Below are 23037 nucleotides of genomic sequence, written 5' to 3' on the forward strand. Positions count from 1 at the left end.
ATAACATCTTCCGTATGAAATGATTTAGTAATCTTCTAATGGCTATGAGGAACGGTGCATATTTTGCTTCTATTAGACACGAACGCATATGGCTTTGTTACGACATAGTGAAATTTCTCCCAGTCCAAAAGAGAAAACCTCATGAGGAAAATTTAGATGATATTGGTGAAATTATAGCCATCCGTTATGAGAATATTACTGATTTGGAATGCATGCGAAATTTTCAGGAATAACTGTCCAGAATTCCATGTTCTCGTGAGTAAACACCCATTTCAGACGTTTGGATTTGTTGTTTTCTCATCTTCCAAGTCCAAGTAAGCTAACACTGATCTCTTCAGTGTAGTCCTTCCGAATCGGGATATTCCCCCTCCTAAAGGGTGTACATTTCTGAAATTACATAAAACACAAGATAAGTGAAATTTCCGAACAAAGGGTGGTCTTATGGCTTGTCAAGAGACTTACCATAAGATGCGAACTTAAGAGTGAATATTTTGGTCTTTCTAGTCAACATTGTGGATCGAAAACTCGATTGTGTGGTTGGTAATCCAGGTGATTAAACGACCACATGAAGAATAAAATGTCAACGTTCCTCAAAGGTTGAATAAAGATCGCTTAGTTCACAGGAAAAGACGCTGTAAGACACTGCTAAGTTAATGCAAAGCTGTTTATGTCTATCGGCGTCAGAGTCAGGGTACTGTTGAAAACTGATGCTTCTTTTCAGTTGCACTCTCCTAAGGGTAATTTCAGCTGAATTGTGATCCGCTACAAGCTGGATTTTCGGCCTGAGTACTGATTATTACGTGAGCTTAGAAACACCATAAACGAGAGATTCGGCTGGGTTCCAAGTGAGTCTCTCGCGAAACTAAATTTGCTTGCAAATGAGTGTATTTCGCTAAGGTGAGCTACTTCTTCAAAGAAAATGAAAATAGATTACGTGTGAGAGTAAATTCAAGCTATCATCCAGGTTCGGACACCTATTTGTACTTCATTGCAATACGTGATAAAGAGATGAAAATTGATCCTCCTATTGCTTGTCTGCGTTCGACTACGCGGGTGTCATAACTGATAGATATATCGAAACCTCAAAGGAAGATGAAACAAACAAAAACAGACTGTTCTTAAGAAGACGGAGGAGATATCAGATTACTTGCTTCAGTCAATGACATGTTGCGAACAGATTTGACGTTTACATCCCTGCCAGTAGCTCAAGGTTATTGTCGGTGGTGCCAAAAATATGACTTCAACGGCAAATGGTGTGAAATATAAAGTTCATGACAGGTTTCTTAAAAAGTAAATGTTTTACTAAATGTTTAGTTGGGTGTCACGTAATATTGGAAGGTCGGTATAATCTTCCGGGTGGAAGCGGGCACTTTAGCCGGGGCCCATGGATAATCCTCACTAGTGTATTTTTCCAGCTCACCCTGTTACCAAGGTACTCACTGATTTGTCTAAAAGCACACTATTTTTCCACACAGTGACTTCCGGTCAGTTTCTTGGAAGAAGGTCAACGGATTGAGTTCAATGAAAGCCTTTAGGTTGGAGGCTGTGGACTGTTCACCTAAAAGTTAGCTACCCGGAGAATCACACGTGGATTAATAAAGTGTATCGACCGAATAGAAATCAAAAATATCAGCAGAGGAAGTAGGGAAAAGATCACCAACAATGGTTGGAACCACAATACGGGCAAGTGACAATAAGTGGCATAGCTAAATAAAGCCTGAGACATCTAGGCGGCGTGGAATACTTGACAGCAATGCCTATAAGGCATGGAAAAAAGCTAAACGGAATGCTTCCTAAGAATCTATCTCTGAACAGCATGAGAGCTAAGATGCCCCCATAAGGCAGTACTACGGAGAACCAAAGGCTTTTGTCGCTCAAGATAAAGAAACCCATACACTAATGAGCGCGGTAACAGGTGAGTGACAAGAAACTAACTAGTATGACCCACAACTTGAGTCTCGCACACCCCTCTGTCCTGTCGAATCTCAAAGTTGGGATTGTGCACGTGATGATCCGGCACATTTCCTACTGTCATGCCAAGTGGACATGGAGGAAGCTGAACAATGTTTGCATTTTCATGCGCATCACCACAAGGCTACTTATTGGCTAGTGAGATTACAAGTCCACAATCTCTAACCTGCCTCGCCACCCCGTAACCACTATGGTTTTTAAGCAAAAAAGGTTCCATTTATTATTCTAATTTGCTACAGTGTATTACGTGCGAAGTCAAGAGAATAGACAGTTTTTCAGATATTCCGTAACATATGCCGTTCTCACAGTTTGCCCAGCGAATAGGCAAGCTTCTCTACTTCTTGCGAAAATTAAGCCTCATTATCCTGCGATTTACTTAGCGACATCAACAATCCGTTGTAGGTGGGAACTTTTGCTAATTTAACTAGCTATGGAAAGCTTGCATCCAACATCTCAAGCTCAGGGGACACATCACTGACCTCCTAAATGAACCAAGCCACCAACCATCCACTTCGACGGCATAATCGAAACTCAAATCCCATCCACCTGGTTCTTGTAAAGTTAAAAAAATAAGCGCATTGTATGGGAATGTCGTTAGATGAAATTCTTCAGTGTACCAAATAACCTGAAATAAGATATATAAACAAACGCAGTCGGTAGAGACCCAAAACGGAATGCCGAGTAGTTCAGTTTCCGTCCAAAAAACGCAAAAGGGCTGGCAAAAGGGATGGCAAGTGAGAAAGCAATAAACACACTAGAATCATNTGCCGAGTAGTTCAGTTTCCGTCCAAAAAACGCAAAAGGGCTGGCAAAAGGGATGGCAAGTGAGAAAGCAATAAACACACTAGAATCATGTCACTATGTCAAAGGTCAAGCAAAATCTTGTTATATTCAGTTACCTGGATGATTGTAACAGGAATGCAAACTACCAGCACATTACAGTAACAACTGCTTCGATCAAACAGAAGGCAGTTCTACTATTCACCTCTATAAATTCTGAATAACAAGGTCCATGAAGGTAGTATTGATAGATGACGACACGAGGAGGGTTACGCGAAATCTCCACATGTCCAGTCGCTTGAAAAGGTTGGGTGTAGAAAGTACGTTCGGTTCAGGAAAATTATTCCGTCAAAAATGCCGTCGAGTCCGTTGAACAGTCAGGGTTTATAGAAAAGTTTACCCTGTTTTAAGCGGCGTTTTAGCTCACTCCACATGGTTTGGCGTTCGAGCTTCGCCTTGGAAAGCATTGAACCGTTTTCTAGGGCACGTCTGGATAAGTACGGAAGAACATCCTCTATTGGTCCGTATGGTACATACTTGTAGACGGAGTATCCTCGCTGACCTTTAGAAAGAAATAGAGCAGAAGCTTTAGCTTCAAAATAAAGCAGTTTTTGTACCCGTGACAACAGATGACGGTGGTCTAAGGTTAGAATTCACACACATTTGTATATGCTACAGCCTGAGTCAAGCTATCATGTCAGCTGCAGAAGACGTCGAAAGCAAAGGACCTGAAAGCAACGGGCGCCACTTTAGAGACGCGGTAAGAATGAACATAAGTATAGCGAACGCAGTTTGATTTCACACGATCTTATACGTATGCTAGATGAGGTTCCTTAAGAACGCAGATGGTGGACAGGGTTGAAAACAATATACTACGCACTGTGATGTGATTCGGCCTCATCAGCTGGATGAATCATGTACATGGTTTTCGCTTAAAAGTTTTTCACTGTTGACCGGTTGACTGCTCACGAATTTCACGCCTTATTCAACACTTATTGAAAAAAATCGCGGCAGTTGGAGATGCGCACTGTCATCTTTAACAACGAAAAATTGGTAGACAAAGTGATAAGCGGACGACCTTTTTACATCCACCCATAAATCATTCGGAGGGGTGCTAAACATCCAACAAGTACATTATTCTCAAATTGATAGGATTTTTCAAGCAACACAGCATTACATGCTGTGACGGTGGGGCGAAAGATGTAGTGTGACTGAAGCTTGGAACAGCACGAGAGTGAGAAAAATGACAGGACGAAACATACATAGCATGTTTGATGAAACAATAGTAAACTCTATTAATGAAGCACTGAAAACTGTGGAAAAGGGAAGACAAGAAAGAGGAGCTCCATAATTTACTGATTTGCTAAGGAGAACTAGGAAAAAAGGCGGGTGACAGTAGGAAATAGTAACTTAACACTGAAAGGAATGTTGTACCGACCTCTGAAATGTAATCCATTTTTATTACCTCAGTAATCCTGAATGCCCACTGCAATTCAACATGGCAGCTAAGCATCAGCATGTTTTATTGGTGTATTCATGTCAATTATGATTATGACGATGATGATTGCAATCTATCCACGGAACAAAAGTCACAAGTTGTCCGCAACGACGACATGAACGTAACATTCAACTGCCGCTGAAACACCGATAGCTCAGAAAATGAAATAATCAGCATTCCAACAGGATGGCTCCTAATGACGGACAATCCACAGTCACGACTGTACTTATCCTGTCTCGAATAACAGTGAAACATTTACTAGATCATCGTCAACCTCAGCAAACACGCTAAAGATCGACGATAAAGTATGACGTTTGAGCAGCACAATAAATGAATACGTAACTTCAAAAGCCATTGTACAAAAACCTCCACACGAATTGGACCCATGCCTCCTGTTGTTCTCGGATGGACCGCGAAAAGAACACGTCAAAATTTTATCCTTGTGTCTCCGGAGTCCTGGAAACATACTAGCTGTGCACGAACACTCGTGGGTTGTTGAAGATTGTCTGTTGTAAGTTAGTTAACTGGTTTCACAGGCCTGTCTCACTAATGATCGAATGATGGTATACCAGTAGGCAACATACATCAAGGTGCCCAAAAATGCTATTTTTGTGTAGAGACCTTTCCTGACGCTGAGGGGCTTCTTATTCCCATTGATCCTCTAGCAGAACACCAGAACACAGGCTAGTGAAAGGTTAGACCGGGGTAATCTGCTCGTTGATGTTCGGGGATGATTTGCCTGCAACCAATTGTGGGACAGGCTCTACTCTATCGGTATCTTGCAGCTTAGAGTTGTATTTGAGAACAGAATAACGCACCGTACATTTAGCAGTGCGATTCAAGTTATTCGTGCACAACCTTATGCCTGGATAGTATGGCTCATTAAGACCTGCCCAGTCATCTGAGTGTTCCTGAAACAGCGCCTAGAAATAAATAGAATAAGTAGCGGTTAACCACAGTGAAAAACGAAGTTACAATGACGGTTGAATGTCCAGCCCCTTCAGGTTCAAATATGAGCACAGATTGGCTTCAGCATCGTCGACAGCCACAGACCAGAGGTAGTCACAAGTAATTAGCTGTCCTACAACCGCGAGGAAACAGTGTCATGAGGAAGAGTGGAAGGAATGGGAAAGTATTGATAATAAGTATAAATGGCCTTGCGTCCCTGAAAAAAGGTCAAGGAAACGATACAAATGAAGTCAAGCATCTTATCGGAGTAAGAGGTCAGCAGTGTGATGAAACGAATATCCGTCGCGAACCTTATTCAACGCGATTCCAGTGAGAAGCCCAAGATTGTGAAAACGTGTGGTTTGAAAGTCGGTCAAGCTACCTGTGACGACTAGACTTGGTGAGAATTTGAATAGGGCAGGACAGGATTCAAATGACAAAAGCTGGCAACGTATGGTTACATTGTTGTTTGGAGTTCAGATGTCGAGCCGTAGCTCAAAGAGCCATCAGTGATGCTATTGTGATCCAAACGTCAATTCGAAAAGGCGCACTAAATTTTTGCAGTGAAATTACAACTGTTTATAGGCGCAATACATAAGCCTGGGTCATTTCTTGATAATTCATAGCTAAGAAAAAGTAACAGGACTATAGAAGTCAAATTAACCTACCGAGAGTAAAACTGACGTGGTCACACATCCCGAGGAGTTGTCCAAAACAAATGAGCCGTTGCTCTGGCGTTACACTGTACTCATTCATTCTAGGGAAAAGGAAAATTGAATAGTTAGTCGGGAGCTAAGTCAGCTGACTTTCGAGTTCCAAACCAAACGTTTCTGTCTCAACAGCCTCTATCATTTTTTTCAGAAAAGTTTAAAAAAACTGGTGAAACTAATGATAGCTAGCTAGGGCACCAAGGAAAACAGTAGGTGAAACAACGGCAGTGAAGCACCAGTATCAACACTGATGTTGCTGCCTCCGATGATGATGATTCCTGTGAATGTCGTCAATTCGAATGGGTTAGCTTCCATATTCATACCTGGCACTAATAAGAATATGCCCTGTGTAAATGCACCCCTTAACGTCACTCTATAGGTATCACCTGGGGTATTGTTTACGCTGCTTCGCTCACATTATCGAGCAATCTGCTTGGAAACATTTCATCACAAGTTAGGACAAGTCATCAAGGTATTAGCTATAAACGTCATCCCTGCTAGCATTAAGTTTTTCTTGTAGTAGCAGTTCGGAAGCTGATTTCCCGTTGTACTTCATTAGTGAGCAAAATTATGCATTCCCAAAAGGGTTTAGGTGACTGCACCACCATTGATAGGGGTAGAGCTGGCTCGTTTGCAGAAGCTTGTGTGGAGGGACAGTATCTTTTTGAAAGTGATAACTGACCCGACGACGGATGCTTGTAAGATCACGTGTGTGGGCATTCCCGTTAGCCCGCTGTTCAGTACGACGTCTCACAGTTTGTGATAAACATGTTCGGGCTGGGACAAGTACCCAGAGTCTTGTAGGGCATGCTTCATTGATGAGTTAATCACGAAAAGGAACAGAAGCAGTGGGGAAGGCCTTGTTTCATGAGCAAAACGCTATTGTCTTCTCTCCATGCAAAAAAATTGTTGGAGCGCACGGTTCGGTCATAAAGCCCTAAGTAATAATGACAATAATAATAATAGTCATAGTTGTCAGCCTGAAAAAGGTGTACGACAAGACAGTTTTGCTTCTCAAGGAAGAAATCGTGCACAAGAACATGCAATATATCATCAAAACATCCGGTTGAGACACCATTCGATAGAGACACGTCTAGTTATACTTCGCGGTGATTCTGAGAACCCTGAATTTCACTTGAGCTTCGCGGATTTTTTCTGGGAGTAGGTCTCCTGCATGAACACCCGAACACAGGTAGAAACAGTCGTGTTTGTGGTAATGGAAATCGCCTGTTGTAAACAAATACATACCGGTGTGAGTATGATTAGGCCAAATAAAACGTACTTCTCCAGCACGAAGCGAACCATGTCCTCGTTATGGGTTGCCATCATTACGGACACATGACCCAGCGGGCGCTGCTTGATGGCATCTAACACCCCGAGTACACAAGACTTGTACATTTTCGTGGTAGCATCGTAAGTGGGGCAAATCGGATCTTCATAGTCCAGCGCGCGAGCACGTGCACGCTCCTAATGGTTTGGAGAACAAACATAAAGGCAATCATCAGACGGATTCTGTTGTCAATGTGGTGAATTCATTGACCGAGAATTTTTTACTGAACTAGAATGAACAAAGTATGCGACTAGGAAACATAAATCGTACCTCAGAAAAATGAAGATGGAACCAAATTCATTTCTTCAGTCCCCTACTGTTCACGAACAACAACTCTAAGGTCTAATAGAGAAAAACAACATAACAATAGGTGTAGGTGAGTGAAAACAGCGTGAGAAATCTAAATCACATTAACAAGAGTTGCGTTGAAGTTTCTGTAAATAGTAGGAGGTTAATGTAGCAAACATAGACAATCGTCTGGATGCAGTTGATAATTGTGTTCTCCCAAAAAGTGATGAAACCCGAACTCAATCACCATGCGGTCAAGCAGTGATCAACTGACCTACGATTCGAATCATTCATGTTGAAATGAAACAGATAAGAGATCGGTTTAACGAACACCAAAATGGGAGGACAAAGTCATAGCAACAGGAAATTGATTGATGAATTAAACAATGAATCGGAAAAAGCGTTCTGATAGTTCATTGAGAACACTAGCGTAACATGAAAAAAACGGGCATGAAGTTGGAAGAATACCCAAATGAACACATCATCTGTGGACGAAAAAGTAGAAGAAAGATTCTAGAAGTTACTCACCGGTTGAAAAAGAGCGATCAGTCAACGTATCCAAGGTGGGTGAGTGAGTGAGTATAGGAACCAGAAACGCTAGACAACGTTAAACTGATCAAAGCTGTGGCAACATACCTGGTCTATGTAAGCTCCTCGAACAAGCTTGGCGCCGAAATGAAACCCTTCGACTTCGGAATGGTTCAAATCTTGCTGAAGCAGGTCATATGCATCCTGTAAGATATAAAAAAGCGAAACTAGTGACTCCCTTCGTGGATAAAAACGGTAGCAGTAGTTCGGGGACCGATTCCTGTCTAGATAGTTGAGAAAACAACTTAACGAAGTGAACACTGATTTTGAAATACAAACTCTATGAGAAACATGGACATCATTAGCCATCGGAGTAACAGCTAACCCAATGAACAACCCCCTATCACAGATAAGAATAGATCCACAATCTGTGGACCCAGGATAGAGTTCTCTGTATTGCATCTCCCCAAGAATTATACAGAGGATCAATAAAGGGACCTCGAAACGGCGGTTGCATTTGTCAAAAAAGAACTGACATAATGCGACAAAGGTGATCAATATTCACAAGACGACTGATTTCAAAGATGTTCAACACTGATCTACTGAGGAGACAACTGGATAGATCAATCACAGGTCAAACGTTACAACCATGGCAGAAGACAACATGCTAGAGCGATTTACTGAGCTATGGTAATCATATCATCCCAGAGATTAGTGCCCATCACACTTGGACCGCCCAACCTTTAAAAACAGCATGTTTGTGCAAATTGAAACAAGTGTCAAAGAATGACGTTGCTGCAAATGAAAATCCGAACCGAATTAACACGTCAGAAGGTGAACGTATCTGTGGGCAACAGCTTATGAGATCCACGTTTGAGATGGCGAAAGTAACCTTTATAGTGTTGATAGACGCATAGAAACGCGATGCAGCTTAATGGTAAAGATGACCAAACCCATGAAATTCCGCTTGGTTCACATGATCTGTTGGATTTATGTTGATCTCAGATGAGAGGAAAACTTGAATATGTGCATTCTGCATGTTTCGGTATTTGGCACTCTTCACATCTTCACAATTCTGGAAGCAACAAACGACAGATGTAACTCGAGGCGCTTAATACTGATCGGAGTTGGTCGGACAGTGTTTCTTACTTCCATGCTGTGCTCAGTGTCAGCTGTACTGTGGAATCGGTAGTTACTTCTGTGGTTCCGACTACGATCTAGCTTGAGTTATGTTTGCATATTCACCAACTCGTGAATATGCTGGTTGTGTATTCAAGGTATTGTGCTGCGTATCACCAAGAGTGAATAGACCAGTGTACTTTTGTTTGAGTTGGCACTCTAACTTTGACATTCGGGTAAAGGGGATGTTCGGTCGGGAGCTAGAATCGGAGGATGGCGGCACGCAACGCTCTGCTTAATGTTACACGGTATCTGGTTTCGTAGGTCAGTAAGTGGATTGGCTCTGAAATCCAGACATGATGGCTGGGAATTGCAGCTTTAGATCTTGTGCTTTCATGCTGAACTTGGACAGGCTCTCATGAAATCGGTCTTCTCGCAGCATTCGCGATAAAACCTGCTCTGTTGCTCGCTCTACTGCTAGTAAAGCAATGGAGGTTGCAATTTTTTTCAAAGTTGCTCTGTTGTGGACGCCGAGTACCCTTTCGAGATCCAGTGATCTTCCAGAGATCCGGCGAGATGCACGTTTAGGAAGCGCTGTGAATGATATGCCTCCTGTTCTGATGTAACTTGGATAAGAAAACGAAGCTGGCTGAACTGGGGGGAAATCACTTGACCACTTTGTTCACTAATGTCTGTTGCCAATTAGAATTTTGAATACGCCTCGTTCAGATGACGAATACGGCCATGACAACGTGGTCGTAAAATACAAAAGGAGTGATTAGTATTCATATCTATCGGAAAACTGCACCTATCTATCTGGCTTTACGGATGAAAGCGCGATTTCCAGAATATCCCTTTCTGGAAATTCCGTTCGGATTTCGTCATCTCACTTTTTCGTGGTATGTATCGGGGTGGGTGTACTGTCACAACCTGATTCGCTGAACGCGCAAATAAAAGTAAACACGAAAATGAGTTAAACCTCGAAAAATCTAATCCACGACGCAGGATGTTGCTCCTCGAAGTGAAGTAACCAGACAAATCACGTCAAGAAAGAAGGATAGTTCAATCGGGAACGATATGAACACAATACAAGTTAGTAGTCACACAAAATTAGCTTGGAATTTTCGCGAAAATATTTTAGTAGGATGGAACAATGAATCTGCTACTTACGATAAAGATAGGGCCGGTAGGACATTGCTGAGAAAGCCAGTAAGAATCGTAATATAACTAAGGTTGTGCATCTGAGCGGGAAAAACGTGCATGTCATATACACGGGGTTACCTTCAGGTAGCATTGGTAGGTATTGAACATCACAGCACCATCCTTATTGAACAACCTCATCATCTCCATTGTTAAGCGACGGATTGCCGGTTGAAAATAGGACTGCTCTGCATCTACCATCACACGCACTCCGACCGATTTGGCGTACTAAAAAGCACGATAAGAAGACACTATTTTAGCAGCAGGAAGACGTTGGATGGACACGAATCACAGACTGAGTTGAACACTTTCATATACCATTCTACGGTGGAGGATTTGATTTTCTGCAATCAAATTAAGCAATGGGCGAAAGTTAAGAAGTCACGGAAAGATCATCTCGTGGGCAAAAGAAGATCTGAAATAGCCGGGAACCTAGAATACGAAAGGCACTCATGGCGAGGCGGTGGTAAGGCTCGGCAGATGTGCAACCAAGATCTGAAAAGCCGGTTTTCAAAAACTGGAAGCGTCGAACTAAACGGTTAATTTTTTGCCAGGGCTCAACAATTAGCACTGTTAGTACCTGCATAACTGACATGTCGAAAACCGGAATAAACGAAGTAAGTGTTCAAATCTAAAGCAGATAGGGCTCAACAATTAGCACTGTTAGTACCTGCATAACTGACATGTCGAAAACCGGAATAAACAAAGTAAGTGGTTCAAATCATCAAGCAGATATAAGAGTGAGGGAAATTATGTGCAGCGTACAAATCGACATGTATCGCAGACAATAAACTGTATATTGTCTCGATGCATCCAATGCTACAAAAGGCATGAAAGTTTCTTATCCAAGAAAATCCATAGCTCAAAGACAAGGGTAGCTGTTTTGGGGTAACTGCCGAATGGATAGCTGCTCTATTACAAAATCAGCGGTAAGTCACATGAACAGCAGGAGTGCATCATCTTCCCCAGTATGCAGTACGATAAGTATCTCGTGCTGCAAATCAGAGGAGCTAAGCCTTCGAGTGACCAAACAGATTTTATAACCCACTCGCCTCTCTGCATAAGGACCGCATCTGGAAAACACCAACTGAACACGTGTCTGGGGTTATTCTGTATAGCCTTCCGTCCGCAATGGTTCTCTTAACTATTAGGTCTGCTTGTGAGCAAAACCGATAAGGATCAGAGTGTCTATAAGAAGGGATGCCCCGACCATTATGCCTCCCCATGCTGTCACTCAGTCAGATTCTGGAAATGCACCAGAATCCTACAAGGTGAATCTCCGACGCCCTCGGAAGTTTATGACTGCATGATTTCTCTCACAGGCCCCAGAGCTCCTGATCTGGAAGGACCTCCCACCGGCAAAGTTCAAGAATGGGCCTGAAGTCTTTAGTCTGTGTCACCACTAGGTAAAAACTGAAGAGAATGGGCATTAGTGACTGCTTCCGAAAACGGCCCGTAGTGAATTCGGTAATAGAAGGGGGACCAGCTTGACTCCGCTTTTGATGACATTCTTGGCGCCACTTGTCCTTCGTCGCCTTACAGTGGCCCATGAAGCACTGACTCGACAGCAAAGCGCGGGATTCCGGTTGAGTAGAGGTTGATCGTATGTTCACCCACAGCCGCTAGAACAACACCATACGTAGAAGCGACCCAAAAATTTGGCATTTTTTGATTTTCAAGGCGCATCTGAATCTGTTGCTCAGTCTGTTTTCTTTAAAAGCATGCTCAGCAGGGAATGCTCCAGAATTTAGTCAGTATGGTAGGTCCTTTGCAATCTCAGACTTATGAGACCACACGGTGGGCAATCCGAAGTGGTATCCGTGGAGAATGCCAACTCAATCCGTCGCAAATCAACCGTGGTTGACAAGATAGCGAGGCGAATGCTGTCACTTTTTCCGACAATCATTTATGCAGACATCGGTCTCCCTTTCGAAGAGGAAAAGGAGACACGAAGGCCTCTGGATGTAGTGACATGCACCTTGCATCCAGAAGGTGTAGGGTCATGCTCCTTGACATGCGATCACTGAACACGTCACTCACAATTCAAACAGATACTGGAGATTATGGGGTGATCTACGTATCCTGGAATTTGTATAAATTCCGAATGTAGTGTAACGGGTGTCAAGGCACAAATCTCTAAGGCTCGTGTTCCGTTGGCTAAGTTGAGACACTTATTACGACCATACGGTATAGCACTGAATCCCAGGGTACGTGTGCACCAGGTTACAGTACAGAATGTTTCGTTGTATGGATTGACACGTGGTCTTTACGAGAAGCGGAACTGAGAAGTTCTTGATTTTTCGGCAACCGTTGTCTCCTATCTACACGTTGTGTGGGTTGGTAAAAGCGAATCCGCAATGAGACAGTTAAAAAGCGAGTGTTCAGTCGTGAAACGTGAACTTCAAAGAAAGAATGCCCCCAGCACAAAGAGCTGCAGTTCTTTAGTGCCAAATCACTGTTTTTCCTGCCTAATTCATGCAGACAGGTTGTAGACTCAGCAGAAGGATATGAAAGAGACTGAAAAGTCTAGGTGGTGTCGGTGTGACTGGCTTTCCAAGATGGGGTCTAAATGATCTTCCCATTGGAGGAGCTAAAAGACGCAGTCACCAATCAATACCAAAGGTATTCATGATATCAGATTCTACCCGTATTGTCCGAATGAGCGTCTGGAGGTGTAAGCACTTTTGAAGGGTTGCGGTAAGCTAGTACTAGGATCCTTCTCTATCCACTGTGAGTGCCTTTTTGACAGTAAGGAATAACCTTTCCTTATCGGCCATTGGAATTCGTATCTGCTAAAACCATTTGCACAATTACAGGATAGAGTGGCGGTTAATAAAAGGGAAAATAAGAAATCGACAGACTGACTTGTAATCAAGAGGTCTTAACTTGATCCCACTTATCGTTTGGAGGTAGAAAACTTCCAAACATATAGAGCAAAATAAGTTAGGTTATTTAAAACAGCAGATTCAAAGTAGGTGATCCACGGGGAGTAAATCTTTCTTATCATTAACGTTTAGTAGCATTCCGATCACGGAGAAGTTAGGGCCCAATAGGAAACTTGGCACTGCACGTGGTCAACCAGAATAACGATGAAAAAGAGGACGATGTTGCCAACCCTGTCGGAGATGAGATCAGACGAGAGGTTACCTTGGACCTGGAAGCCGGATCGCATCAGAAGGGTTCGGTAAACAACCAGTGCAATTACTGTTACTCACATTTTTCTGAAATGTTGACTACTCTGACGGTTCTAATCATTTTTGATGCCTCCTTTATACCTTTCTACGACGTCATAAGTTGATGGTGCCGGAACTTGTGCATAGAACTACAGTAGTTTTAGCAAACGATTCGACACGTACGGTCCAGAATTCACAATTGTTGGTGTAATGGTATCTCAAAAGAAATAGGTAGTTCAATGGAATGCCTTCGATTACCAGACCCTGTCATAGTGCCCGATGGTCTGCAGAGTTGAAAACTGCCTTCAAGATGAAAAGTACTGCAAATGAAAGAAGTGAATATGGTACATACCGCATAAAACGCAAGCACGGGTTGCTTCACATGAATCTAGTTAATTGCTGATGTAAACTCCAGAGTGCCAAAAAATAGATGTTGCAGCTACAAGGCTGACGATATAATGCAGGATGTCCATTTACCGTTTTTAGAACTTGGAATATCTACGCTCCACCCAGCGATTGACTTCTCTCCTATGCACACACTCCGAGGTAGAGATGTTAGCAGATTTTCACAGTATTCGGTAGGTGAGAGATACAAAACTTCCCATCCCTCTGTAATGAGTTTGAGTGCTGAGATTTACTGTCGTCATTCCTAGTGGACCTCGGTGTGTTATAGGCTGAATTCTGCATCAAAACGTTCAGTTCAGCAAAACCGAAGACCTTTCCGTGAGTATTCTGATGATCTGGATGATGGATGTTGCATTTCCCCCCATCAACTAGAAAACAATACGAGTGTGAAATCTGAAGGATGATTCCTACTTTCGGATCTTAGCTATCTGCCAGTTCTACCGACCGTTGTTCAGGTTCCCTAGACATCGACAGTTGAAGGAAGAAGGTTCGTCATAATATTTGATCACTTTAACGGTATTCTGTCGTATTAATAGCAAGTGCCGACAATACGCATTTACTCATCGAACGAACTCCGATGGCTCAGTAGTTGAGGTGAAACCACATTAACCGGAAGTTTCGTGGTTCAAACCGAAACCCGGCATCTCAAGTGCACCTGGCAGCATCTCAGTCCTTCTGCTTCCCTCCGGGAGTGTGACAGCTGGATGTCGACAAGGTTTCATGGCAGAACGATTTAGTTTTAAACCATTGAATGGGCAGAAAATGCCAATTTCCACTTGGCAGGTACCAGAATACTTAATGAAGAGGTTCGTTTTCCGAATTTGTGTTGGCCAGAACTTAATGGTATTAAGCGCATGACCACAGGAGTTGTTCGTTGTTCTCCAGCTGTAGTACGGCTATTTAGCATATGCAGGTACGATAACACCACAGTTCTCCTGCATGTGGAATGGTGGGAAGATAGGATCCTTGCCTTAACACTGCATTACTGAATGCAATTCATCGCCCAGATCCGCATGCGTGCATCACATTAATTTGACGAAGCTATGGTCGTAGATGGCCCCGTGCGAACACTACTTTTCAGAACCGACTTCTCCGATTTGCTCAGTAAGGCGTTACCGTAGAGTGACAAAAGTGGTTAATCGATAATGCTAATCTCTGCTAGCAGCTAACGAGCTCCTCACCTCGCTGGTCCTATGACAATAGCTATTTTTGTTGTCACTTCGGTGCCTTTGTAGCCTCGATCGATTCAGCCTTGATTGCCACCTACCGTAAGAGCGCTAAGTTCCGCTCCTGTCGACAATCACGTGCGTAGAAACCTGACGATTCCTGTTCTCAAATGAGAGGATGGTCATCAGCGTAGGATATACTTCTTTTTGTTTTTCAGCCTCTTACATCTGAAGTACGCTCAAGCCCGTCATAAGTAATGTACTTCGGGCGTTTGAGGATCTGATCTTCCCATTTATAAGGTCAAATAGAAAAATAAGTAGTGTAATTCCATGCTACGATTCCAGCTTTACTTCGATGGTATGTGTAGAAGATTAAAGCTATTATTTTGAAGTTACTGTTATTATTCCAAACTTCATAGACTTCTTAACATGAATGAACCTGCTTGAAATCAAGTGAGGAATGGTCTTATACAATCGAAAGGTGAGCCCCAATATATAAATTATAGATTTCACAGGAGTCCGAGCCATGTGCTAGAAACGTGCAGATGCACTGTCACATATTAACTTCAACCAACGAGAAGCCGTACGCCCATAACAAAATTACTGGTACTGAGGCATCGCGGTAGGTACGTAAGCGCGGTATGACGAAAAAGTACTCTAGTAAGTAAATACGAATCTTAGTTTAAAATAAGGGAGGGGGGATCAAACTATTCGGCATCCAACGGGATTCTTAGGTAGACATTATAACAACGGACATTGCACACTCTGACTTCCAAGTTAGTGAGGCCGTCGATCAACATTTGCTGTACCTGAAAATATAGTCCAAAGACACACATATGAGTGGCAATTTTCCCAAGCAGTTTGAGCAACGCGGAAACGCAACAGCAAATCCGGTTATGATTCCCGGTGTGGCAATAAACTTCAAGCTGAGGATACGAAATTTATGCAACATTCGGTGCCGTACAGCAGAAGGGGCATCAGTTGAACTTTCTTAAAGTTGGAATAAACACGAAAGAGAGGTTATTTGAAGTGATACTTTGCAAGCGGTGAATCAAAACATTGGCAACCCATTTTGGTCTACTGGTATTAGGATTAACGCTCCTCGAAAATCGGAAATTTCCCCAGCTGTAAGACAACGGTTGAAACGAAAGCCCTATGTGATACGGCTGCTGTTGTGGCTGACTTAGTATAAAGCGCAGCAAAAAAACTACTTAATAGGCGCACCACTAGAAGTTGTACCAAAAGAAATATTGCCAATTTGGTCTATCCAATAGATGCATGGTGGATATGGTCAGTATTCAAGTAAGCAAACGAAATCTATGTAGCAACGGCCATAGGTCATATTGCCAGTCAATCTCTGACTTAACGAAGAGCTACCAACAGGCAAGTTGAACTACGCAGCCGTGCTGGTCGTTCATCATGTACTTTTTGCGGTCAGAAATGCGCCTGGTGTAATAAAGTCAAATGGAATTTCGATGACAACGTCCATGTCATATAATCACGAAAAACTGCAAAACATGAGCACGCTGTAGTGTAAACTAAGGGTATGATTATTACAAATCAAGCATAATCGAAAAAGTTTGGAAACTCGGCCAGGTGAAACACCGGAATGCTGTGTTTATCTATCTTTTGATGCCCGTTCGCAGAGAACTATCCAGAAAGGCTCCAAAAAAGGTGAAAACCAAATTTGATTCAACCGTTTTGAAAACCGAATATCCCGATAAGATTTTCGTCGTTATCAATTCTCCCAAACTGGGCGTTCCTGCCATCAGCCAGGATACTTCTTTACACAGGAAAGTTGGGAAAGTTCTCACTAAGTTGTTATTGTTGGCTTCGCTCCACGCACATGCGACGCTCTCCCTTGACGTAGCCCGCCATGGGAAGACATCTCTGTCGCGAAGTTGACTGTCACCTTCGACGGCTGGAACCATAAGCACTTCAGAAGTAATATCTCCACACCAAAAAGATTTCTCAGACTGGAATATAATGGGTTTCATCAAAAACTTGGGGTGCAAAAAGTTGACAATTTCATTCTCGCGGCAATTATAACACGGACCAAAGGTAGGAAAGCTAGAGCACATGTTGATGCAACTCATGGGCTTTCCAATAAAATTTTTTTCACTTCTCATCGGAATTCACGCCGTCTTCTGGTTCTTACTTATGCGTAGACGGATGAGCAAGAACCATCTGATTCTAATGTAATTACTGACACAGGCCGGTTAGTAAGTATACGGGCTTACAATCACGAACATACAAGATTATGTAATATTCACAGCATCTGTAGCAGACGAAGCGAAACGACACGGCACAGGCATTAAGGCTGTTAAAGGCACTTGAACACCACTAAATATCCATTATATTGGAGCAGACAACGTGCGTGTGGTACCTGGCTTATCAAGACCAACCACATCCTCGGAACACAATCATTCGACTTCAGATTTTTATTGGTCAAGGGTCACCACTGCTCAATTTCGTTTTGCCAAGCAAACACACTTAAGACAGCGATGCGATTACACGTTAGCGTCGGTGGCATCAGTTACACATCATCTACTGTTGAACATGTCAAGGAACAAAACGCGGAACCAGAAAAACAGAAACACAAAATATGAGGATGCTCAAAACAAACCACTGAAAGGCTGAAGACAATGACCGATCGCATCACAAACCTCAAATAGAGATATCTGAGCAACCAGCCAGAATTTTAACCAGACTTAAGGATACACCACAAAGCCTAGGCAGTATTACTTCAACTGACCGATCATACCCTCTACTCGAGATACATAGGTACTCTGGACTGAAAGCAATCTTGATCTTATTGATATGTTATGTAAAACGGTTTTTGGCCAGGATACCCACATGATAAGAAGAGAAAATAACTACAATGATGAAGTACCCCCTTGACTTGGAACGACGGATTTAAGATACAAAACATCAAAAATGATTGGCTCACATATCGGAACTAATGGTGTTTCATCCTAGGGATGTCTGATATTTCAGTGTCTTGTGGAGCTAAATTAGGCAGCTGTGAATAAGACCGAAAGGTCGCTGAAGCAGGCTACCTAGGCCATACTTGAGAGTATACAGTCTTCACGTATAAATTGCTAATGACAGTGAAAACTGAGTGTGAAAATCCCTATAAAAATTGCAGTGCACGAATATTTGACAGTAACTATTACGATGGGACGCAAATAATCTGGGAAGTTTTAATTCACTATCAGACAAAACATTGTAACGTCCTTATGATTCGGTACAAGGTTGATACGCCAACAAAAAGTGAAAGCCCCGCAACCACTACGTTGCATAAGCATGGAGAATAAAGGACTAAAATATAGCAGTGGAAGTGAAACATATCCTTTAGTTAAGAGCTACATCGAGCTCGAGATCTAAGAATCTTTTCCCAACGCCTTCTGGGCAAAACTTCACTAATCAAGCGGAAATGTGGACGTTTTCTAGTTTCGGCTGACTGAGGTCGATGCATAGTAGAGAAAAATCCTCAGCTTGCAAAATAGTGTGAAACCCAAAGCAAGCAGTAGGTAATACTGAGAGAAACCGCGTAGAAATTAAAGATACGAGGTTTGACTCGGAAAGTTGAAAAGATGGATATGCTCAAGACACAGTTTCGTTTCAACCAGCAGCTTACCGTTGCAATCGTATCCATTCGCCGAAGCATGTTCCTCATCTGCTCTAAACCATCTGGAGTTAGGGTTGGAACCAACTGTTCGAGCTTTCCTGTCTGTAGTAGAAAATTAAAAAGGCAATGATATTTTGAAAACACCATACAGCTGACCTCTATTTGCTGGCTTGTAACACGTGAACCATTGGTGGTAAATGAGACCAGAATAGTACTACTAGTATTAGTTCTGGTACTAAAACTTCCTATACCTTGACTGTAAGAGAAACTTGGTTATGTGAGTAGTGCTCACAATGAAGCATCCCACGTCTCGCATCCTGTTTTTATTAGTGTTTTCCTTGTACAGCAGTTCGAGAACGGTAATGTATGGGGGGTGGACAGTGACCGGGAGCGAACAAATTATGTGATTCTCCGTTTCAACCGCGAAAACCTCATGGGTCCCCAAAGTAAACGTGTTCCTGGAAAGAAAACCTTGGTACCGGGATTCAATAACAACTCTTTGTGATGAATGTATCTGGTTGGCGAACTTCGCTGTATTTGTAAAGCGCCTACATTTATACGACCGCCGGTACGTAACCATCATAATAGCATGACGCAGGCTGAGTCATGAAGGGCTCAATGATGGACTTGTTTAACGAGTCATCGATGGCATACCAACCTATAGTTTGTAGGTTGCAAAGGGTTTTAACCCCTCCTTTTCAGGTCCGAATATGGAGTAATCCATGTTTCTCCATATATGGAGAAATCCATGTAAATCCTGTATAGCTGCTTCATCCTTGCTGGGGGTCACCAGCGGTGCATGTATCACGAAGAGCTGAGGAGATTCGAACCCACGGCCTCCTGTAGGTGGCTACGGGTGGCCATTTAAAATGAAAAGTAACTCACCCTTAGACAGGATATGACGCCACTACCATTCGAACACTTAGCCTGCCTTTGACTATCTCAGAAAAGACCTGAAAATAAGTATAAATCAGTTGTTCCGAGGTTTGTGGGGGGAATCCTGTAATCAAGGAGTTCAGCCTAAAATCTTGTTCCGGCAAACTTGTAACGTCGCGGAAAATAGCGGAAAATTCTGTCATACAGTCAAAAGAACGCCCGAACAGCAATGCGTTCTTTTGAGGCGGCTGCACCAGGTGAAATGACCACAGCGATATCTTTCTATTTTGGCGGATGCTTAATATCCGGAGTTGAGGCAAGTGTTGTCTATGTAAATCCACGTATGTTGCTCAAAATGGCAATTTCCAATGATCGGGGCGAGATGGACCAAGTGGTTAGGGGGCGAATTTACTGACCGGAAGGTCCGTGGTTCGAACCCGACCTCTGCCACTCGACTTCCTCTGTCTAGGCTTGGGCGACCAACCCTCGTGCCTCCTTCGTGTGGCATGGCAGCTAGGCACCGAAAGGATGCTACAGCTGGACGATTATATTATTTTTATTACCAATGATCATATAATGGAGACTTGGAGACACTAAATTTGAAGACTCACATTCCATCGTTATGTGTGACTGATCAGAAGGACCGTGGTTCGAACCCGATCTCTGCCTCTCGACTTCCCTTGTCTAGGCTTGCGCAACCTTGCAGTATGCCGGCCCTCGTGCCTCCTTCGTGCGGCATGGCAGCTAGTACCAGGAGGGTGCTACAGCTGGACGATTATATTATTTTTATTACCAATGATCATATAATGGAGACTTGGAGACACTAAATTTGAAGACTCACATTCCATCGTTATGTGTGAGGCCAGTTTCATCAACCCTGATTGACACAAATTGTTGAGATTTGGGGACGAACACCCTGAAGACTTATTTCACGTTAGAATGGGATATAAAAGGGCAGGAATATTGAAAAGTGCTGAATATGTCGAAAATGTCGAAACTTAGGGTCTTCCAGAAAACGTGTGCAGCAGGTAATTCAGCCGCGGAAAACATCAAGCACCATCAACAGTGGTGTTTCGACCACTGGTTACGCACGCCAAAACATCGTCTACGGAGACGTGTGTTGTTCTTTGTGCATCCTTCAGAACGGCGCAAGCTGAGAGGCGGATGACGTGCAAGGGATTAGGAATGGTTGTTAGTGGTGAGGTCCGTTTTCCAGAATGAGGCCCCTATGACCTCCCCTGCGCTTGATTGGAGGCATTGCAAGAAATGGCTGTTAGTCGCGTTCCTGCTGTCAATTACTTTACATATTGTCTTATCGAACAGTTGGAGGTCCATGTGCCTTAGAATGCTTCCTATTGACCAGCATTAAATCTATTCCTCATCCACTCCTTTCTCTTCTTTTCACTTCAAGTCTTTAAACATAATTATATGAACTTTTTGATTGTAAAGCATTAAAGCATCGGCATCAACACTGAAAATGCTGCCTCTGATGATGATGAGGAAGAACGATCGACAGTTTAATCAGGCTCGAATGCAACGCTGCTAACCGTACGGCCAAATCGCTACAACCCACGATGGCTGCAACACGTCTTTCACAAATCAAACAGCAAAATTTAGGGTAGTGATGGTCATTTACAGATTTGTGCTGTTGCTTTGAGAGTCGGAAAAGTGCTTTGGGTCAGGTAAATTACTTCCCTGACATTGATCGACTAGAGGTAGGTAGCCGCGCATTGGAGGCGGAAGCTGATAAGTCGGTGCGTAAATATAATATTGCCAGTGGACTGTTAAGCGGAGGGATTGCGAAGAGAGCTATGCCTTGAAGGCAACAGCTTGAATGCCCCTCGTTTTAGAGAGAGATGGCCATAAACACATTACAAATAAAGAATTTCGCAACCTCTATAGAGACTGTTGTACAGCGTGGCGTGGACAGAACTAAAATCATTCCGTTGTAGCACCCTTCCGGTGCCCATCTGCCATGCCACCCGAAGGAAGCACGACGGCTGGGATACTGCTAGGTTGCGCAAGCCCAGACAGGGGAAGTCGAGAGGCAGAAGTCGGGTTCGGACCACGGACCTTCCGGTCAGTAAATTCGGGCTCTAACCACCTGAACCATAACGTGGAGAGAATAAACATGTAATTAATAGAAGATTTACCTCTCGATTCTTCACAGTGAATATAGCAGCCAGATCATGTTCGAATGACTTTAGGTGGCTCCAATCCAACAGGTCGACGACCCTAAACAATGAGTGTATAAAGTAACCAAACTAACCCATCCCCAGAAACATCCAAAAGTGTAAACCACTTCAGGTTATCATCGTAGGATATTTTGACCCCAAGTCGTTCGAGTCTTTGTCGGAAGTTGTTGACATCAAGAGTACGGAGTTGACTTGTTTGGTTTTGTAGATTTCCATCATCCGCAGCTAACAATAAATTGAACAAACGTTTCATCTGGACTAAAAAGTCCGACATTTGAAGCTGAAGCGTTAAACATATAACCAAGTACCTACCAACAACTGAGGGCGACCCAATGCAGTGACTTTAATAGCCGCAAAACCCTCCTTTTCGGTTGACCCCGAAACGTAATCTAAACACTGCAGGAACACTTCCATATTCCGATCACACTGGTATTCCGACTCGTAAAAGTAAGTACGAGCAGCCACAACATTCTGAGATCTGTTGGCGAATTGGAGACTAGTTTGGTATTGCTTTGTTGCCGCAGCAGGGCGTACGACAGGTCCTCGAACGACTTCTTCCAGACCCCCTCTAAATTGGCGAGAGAAGCAAAAGCAAAAGTAAGCATTTACAGCTGGGAAACGTGTAAGCCGAGTGATTATCAATGGAAATTAAATGATTCAACCGAGTAGATGATAAACAGCAAACGAATTAGTTATACTAGATCAGCTCATCTAAGAAGTTTATTGGAAAACGGGAATGTAAGTGAACACCCCAGTAGCGAATCAGAGTCGCTGTCTTTGACCGCTTCCCCTTAGAGACGAAAGGTCTATGGGTATCAAGTTGCAACCCACATTTTCTCGCACTATCAAACAAAGCTCCTTATTCCATGGCTGTAGAACAAGTAGGCGCCAGCTTACCAAGATGATGATGCTGACCGTCCTGCAGAATGAACTTCATCCCATTTTATGCGTCCACCCATCAGGTTGAATGGATGCGGATTCGGTTTAACAGCTTGTTAGCGTAGACAAAGGTGTTAAAGTGGCTTGTGCCGCATGACTCAGTCACACATGATCAGCGCTACCCGCCTGGCATCCACAGAGTAATGATATCAGTGCTATCAATGACGTAGCAAAAATCGCAGTAGCTTTTAATATCTGCCTCTTCTGAGAATCCCATCATAGTCACATCAATCAAACACCTAGATAAGTAAATTCAGGCCCGACCTAAAGCTGCCACCTT

General features: G+C 43.1%; 2 protein-coding genes across 2 annotated transcripts in view; one reads left to right on the forward strand and one right to left on the reverse strand.

Annotated features, from left to right (window-relative positions):
- Positions 1-2452: 2452 nt before the first annotated feature.
- Positions 2453-23037, reverse strand: part of T265_13909 (hypothetical protein) — a gene marked incomplete at both ends in the record, with an annotated part of 31350 nt that continues 10765 nt past the window's right edge. Inside the window, 11 exons of the mRNA XM_009171077.1 lie at positions 2453-2596; positions 2957-3048; positions 3152-3313; positions 5866-5954; positions 7190-7374; positions 8162-8257; positions 10454-10600; positions 18757-18849; positions 21777-21858; positions 21893-22098; positions 22131-22386. Coding sequence (XP_009169341.1) covers positions 2453-2596; positions 2957-3048; positions 3152-3313; positions 5866-5954; positions 7190-7374; positions 8162-8257; positions 10454-10600; positions 18757-18849; positions 21777-21858; positions 21893-22098; positions 22131-22386 — 1552 coding nt within the window. The remainder of the gene's footprint in view (positions 2597-2956; positions 3049-3151; positions 3314-5865; positions 5955-7189; positions 7375-8161; positions 8258-10453; positions 10601-18756; positions 18850-21776; positions 21859-21892; positions 22099-22130; positions 22387-23037) is intronic.
- Positions 19853-23037, forward strand: part of T265_05929 (hypothetical protein) — a gene marked incomplete at both ends in the record, with an annotated part of 11577 nt that continues 8392 nt past the window's right edge. Inside the window, one exon of the mRNA XM_009171064.1 lies at positions 19853-19964. Within this exon, the coding sequence (XP_009169328.1) occupies positions 19853-19964 (112 nt within the window). The remainder of the gene's footprint in view (positions 19965-23037) is intronic.

This window comes from Opisthorchis viverrini, assembly GCF_000715545.1.
Source record: "Opisthorchis viverrini unplaced genomic scaffold opera_v5_115, whole genome shotgun sequence".
In the NCBI taxonomy this organism is placed as follows: domain Eukaryota; kingdom Metazoa; phylum Platyhelminthes; class Trematoda; order Opisthorchiida; family Opisthorchiidae; genus Opisthorchis; species Opisthorchis viverrini.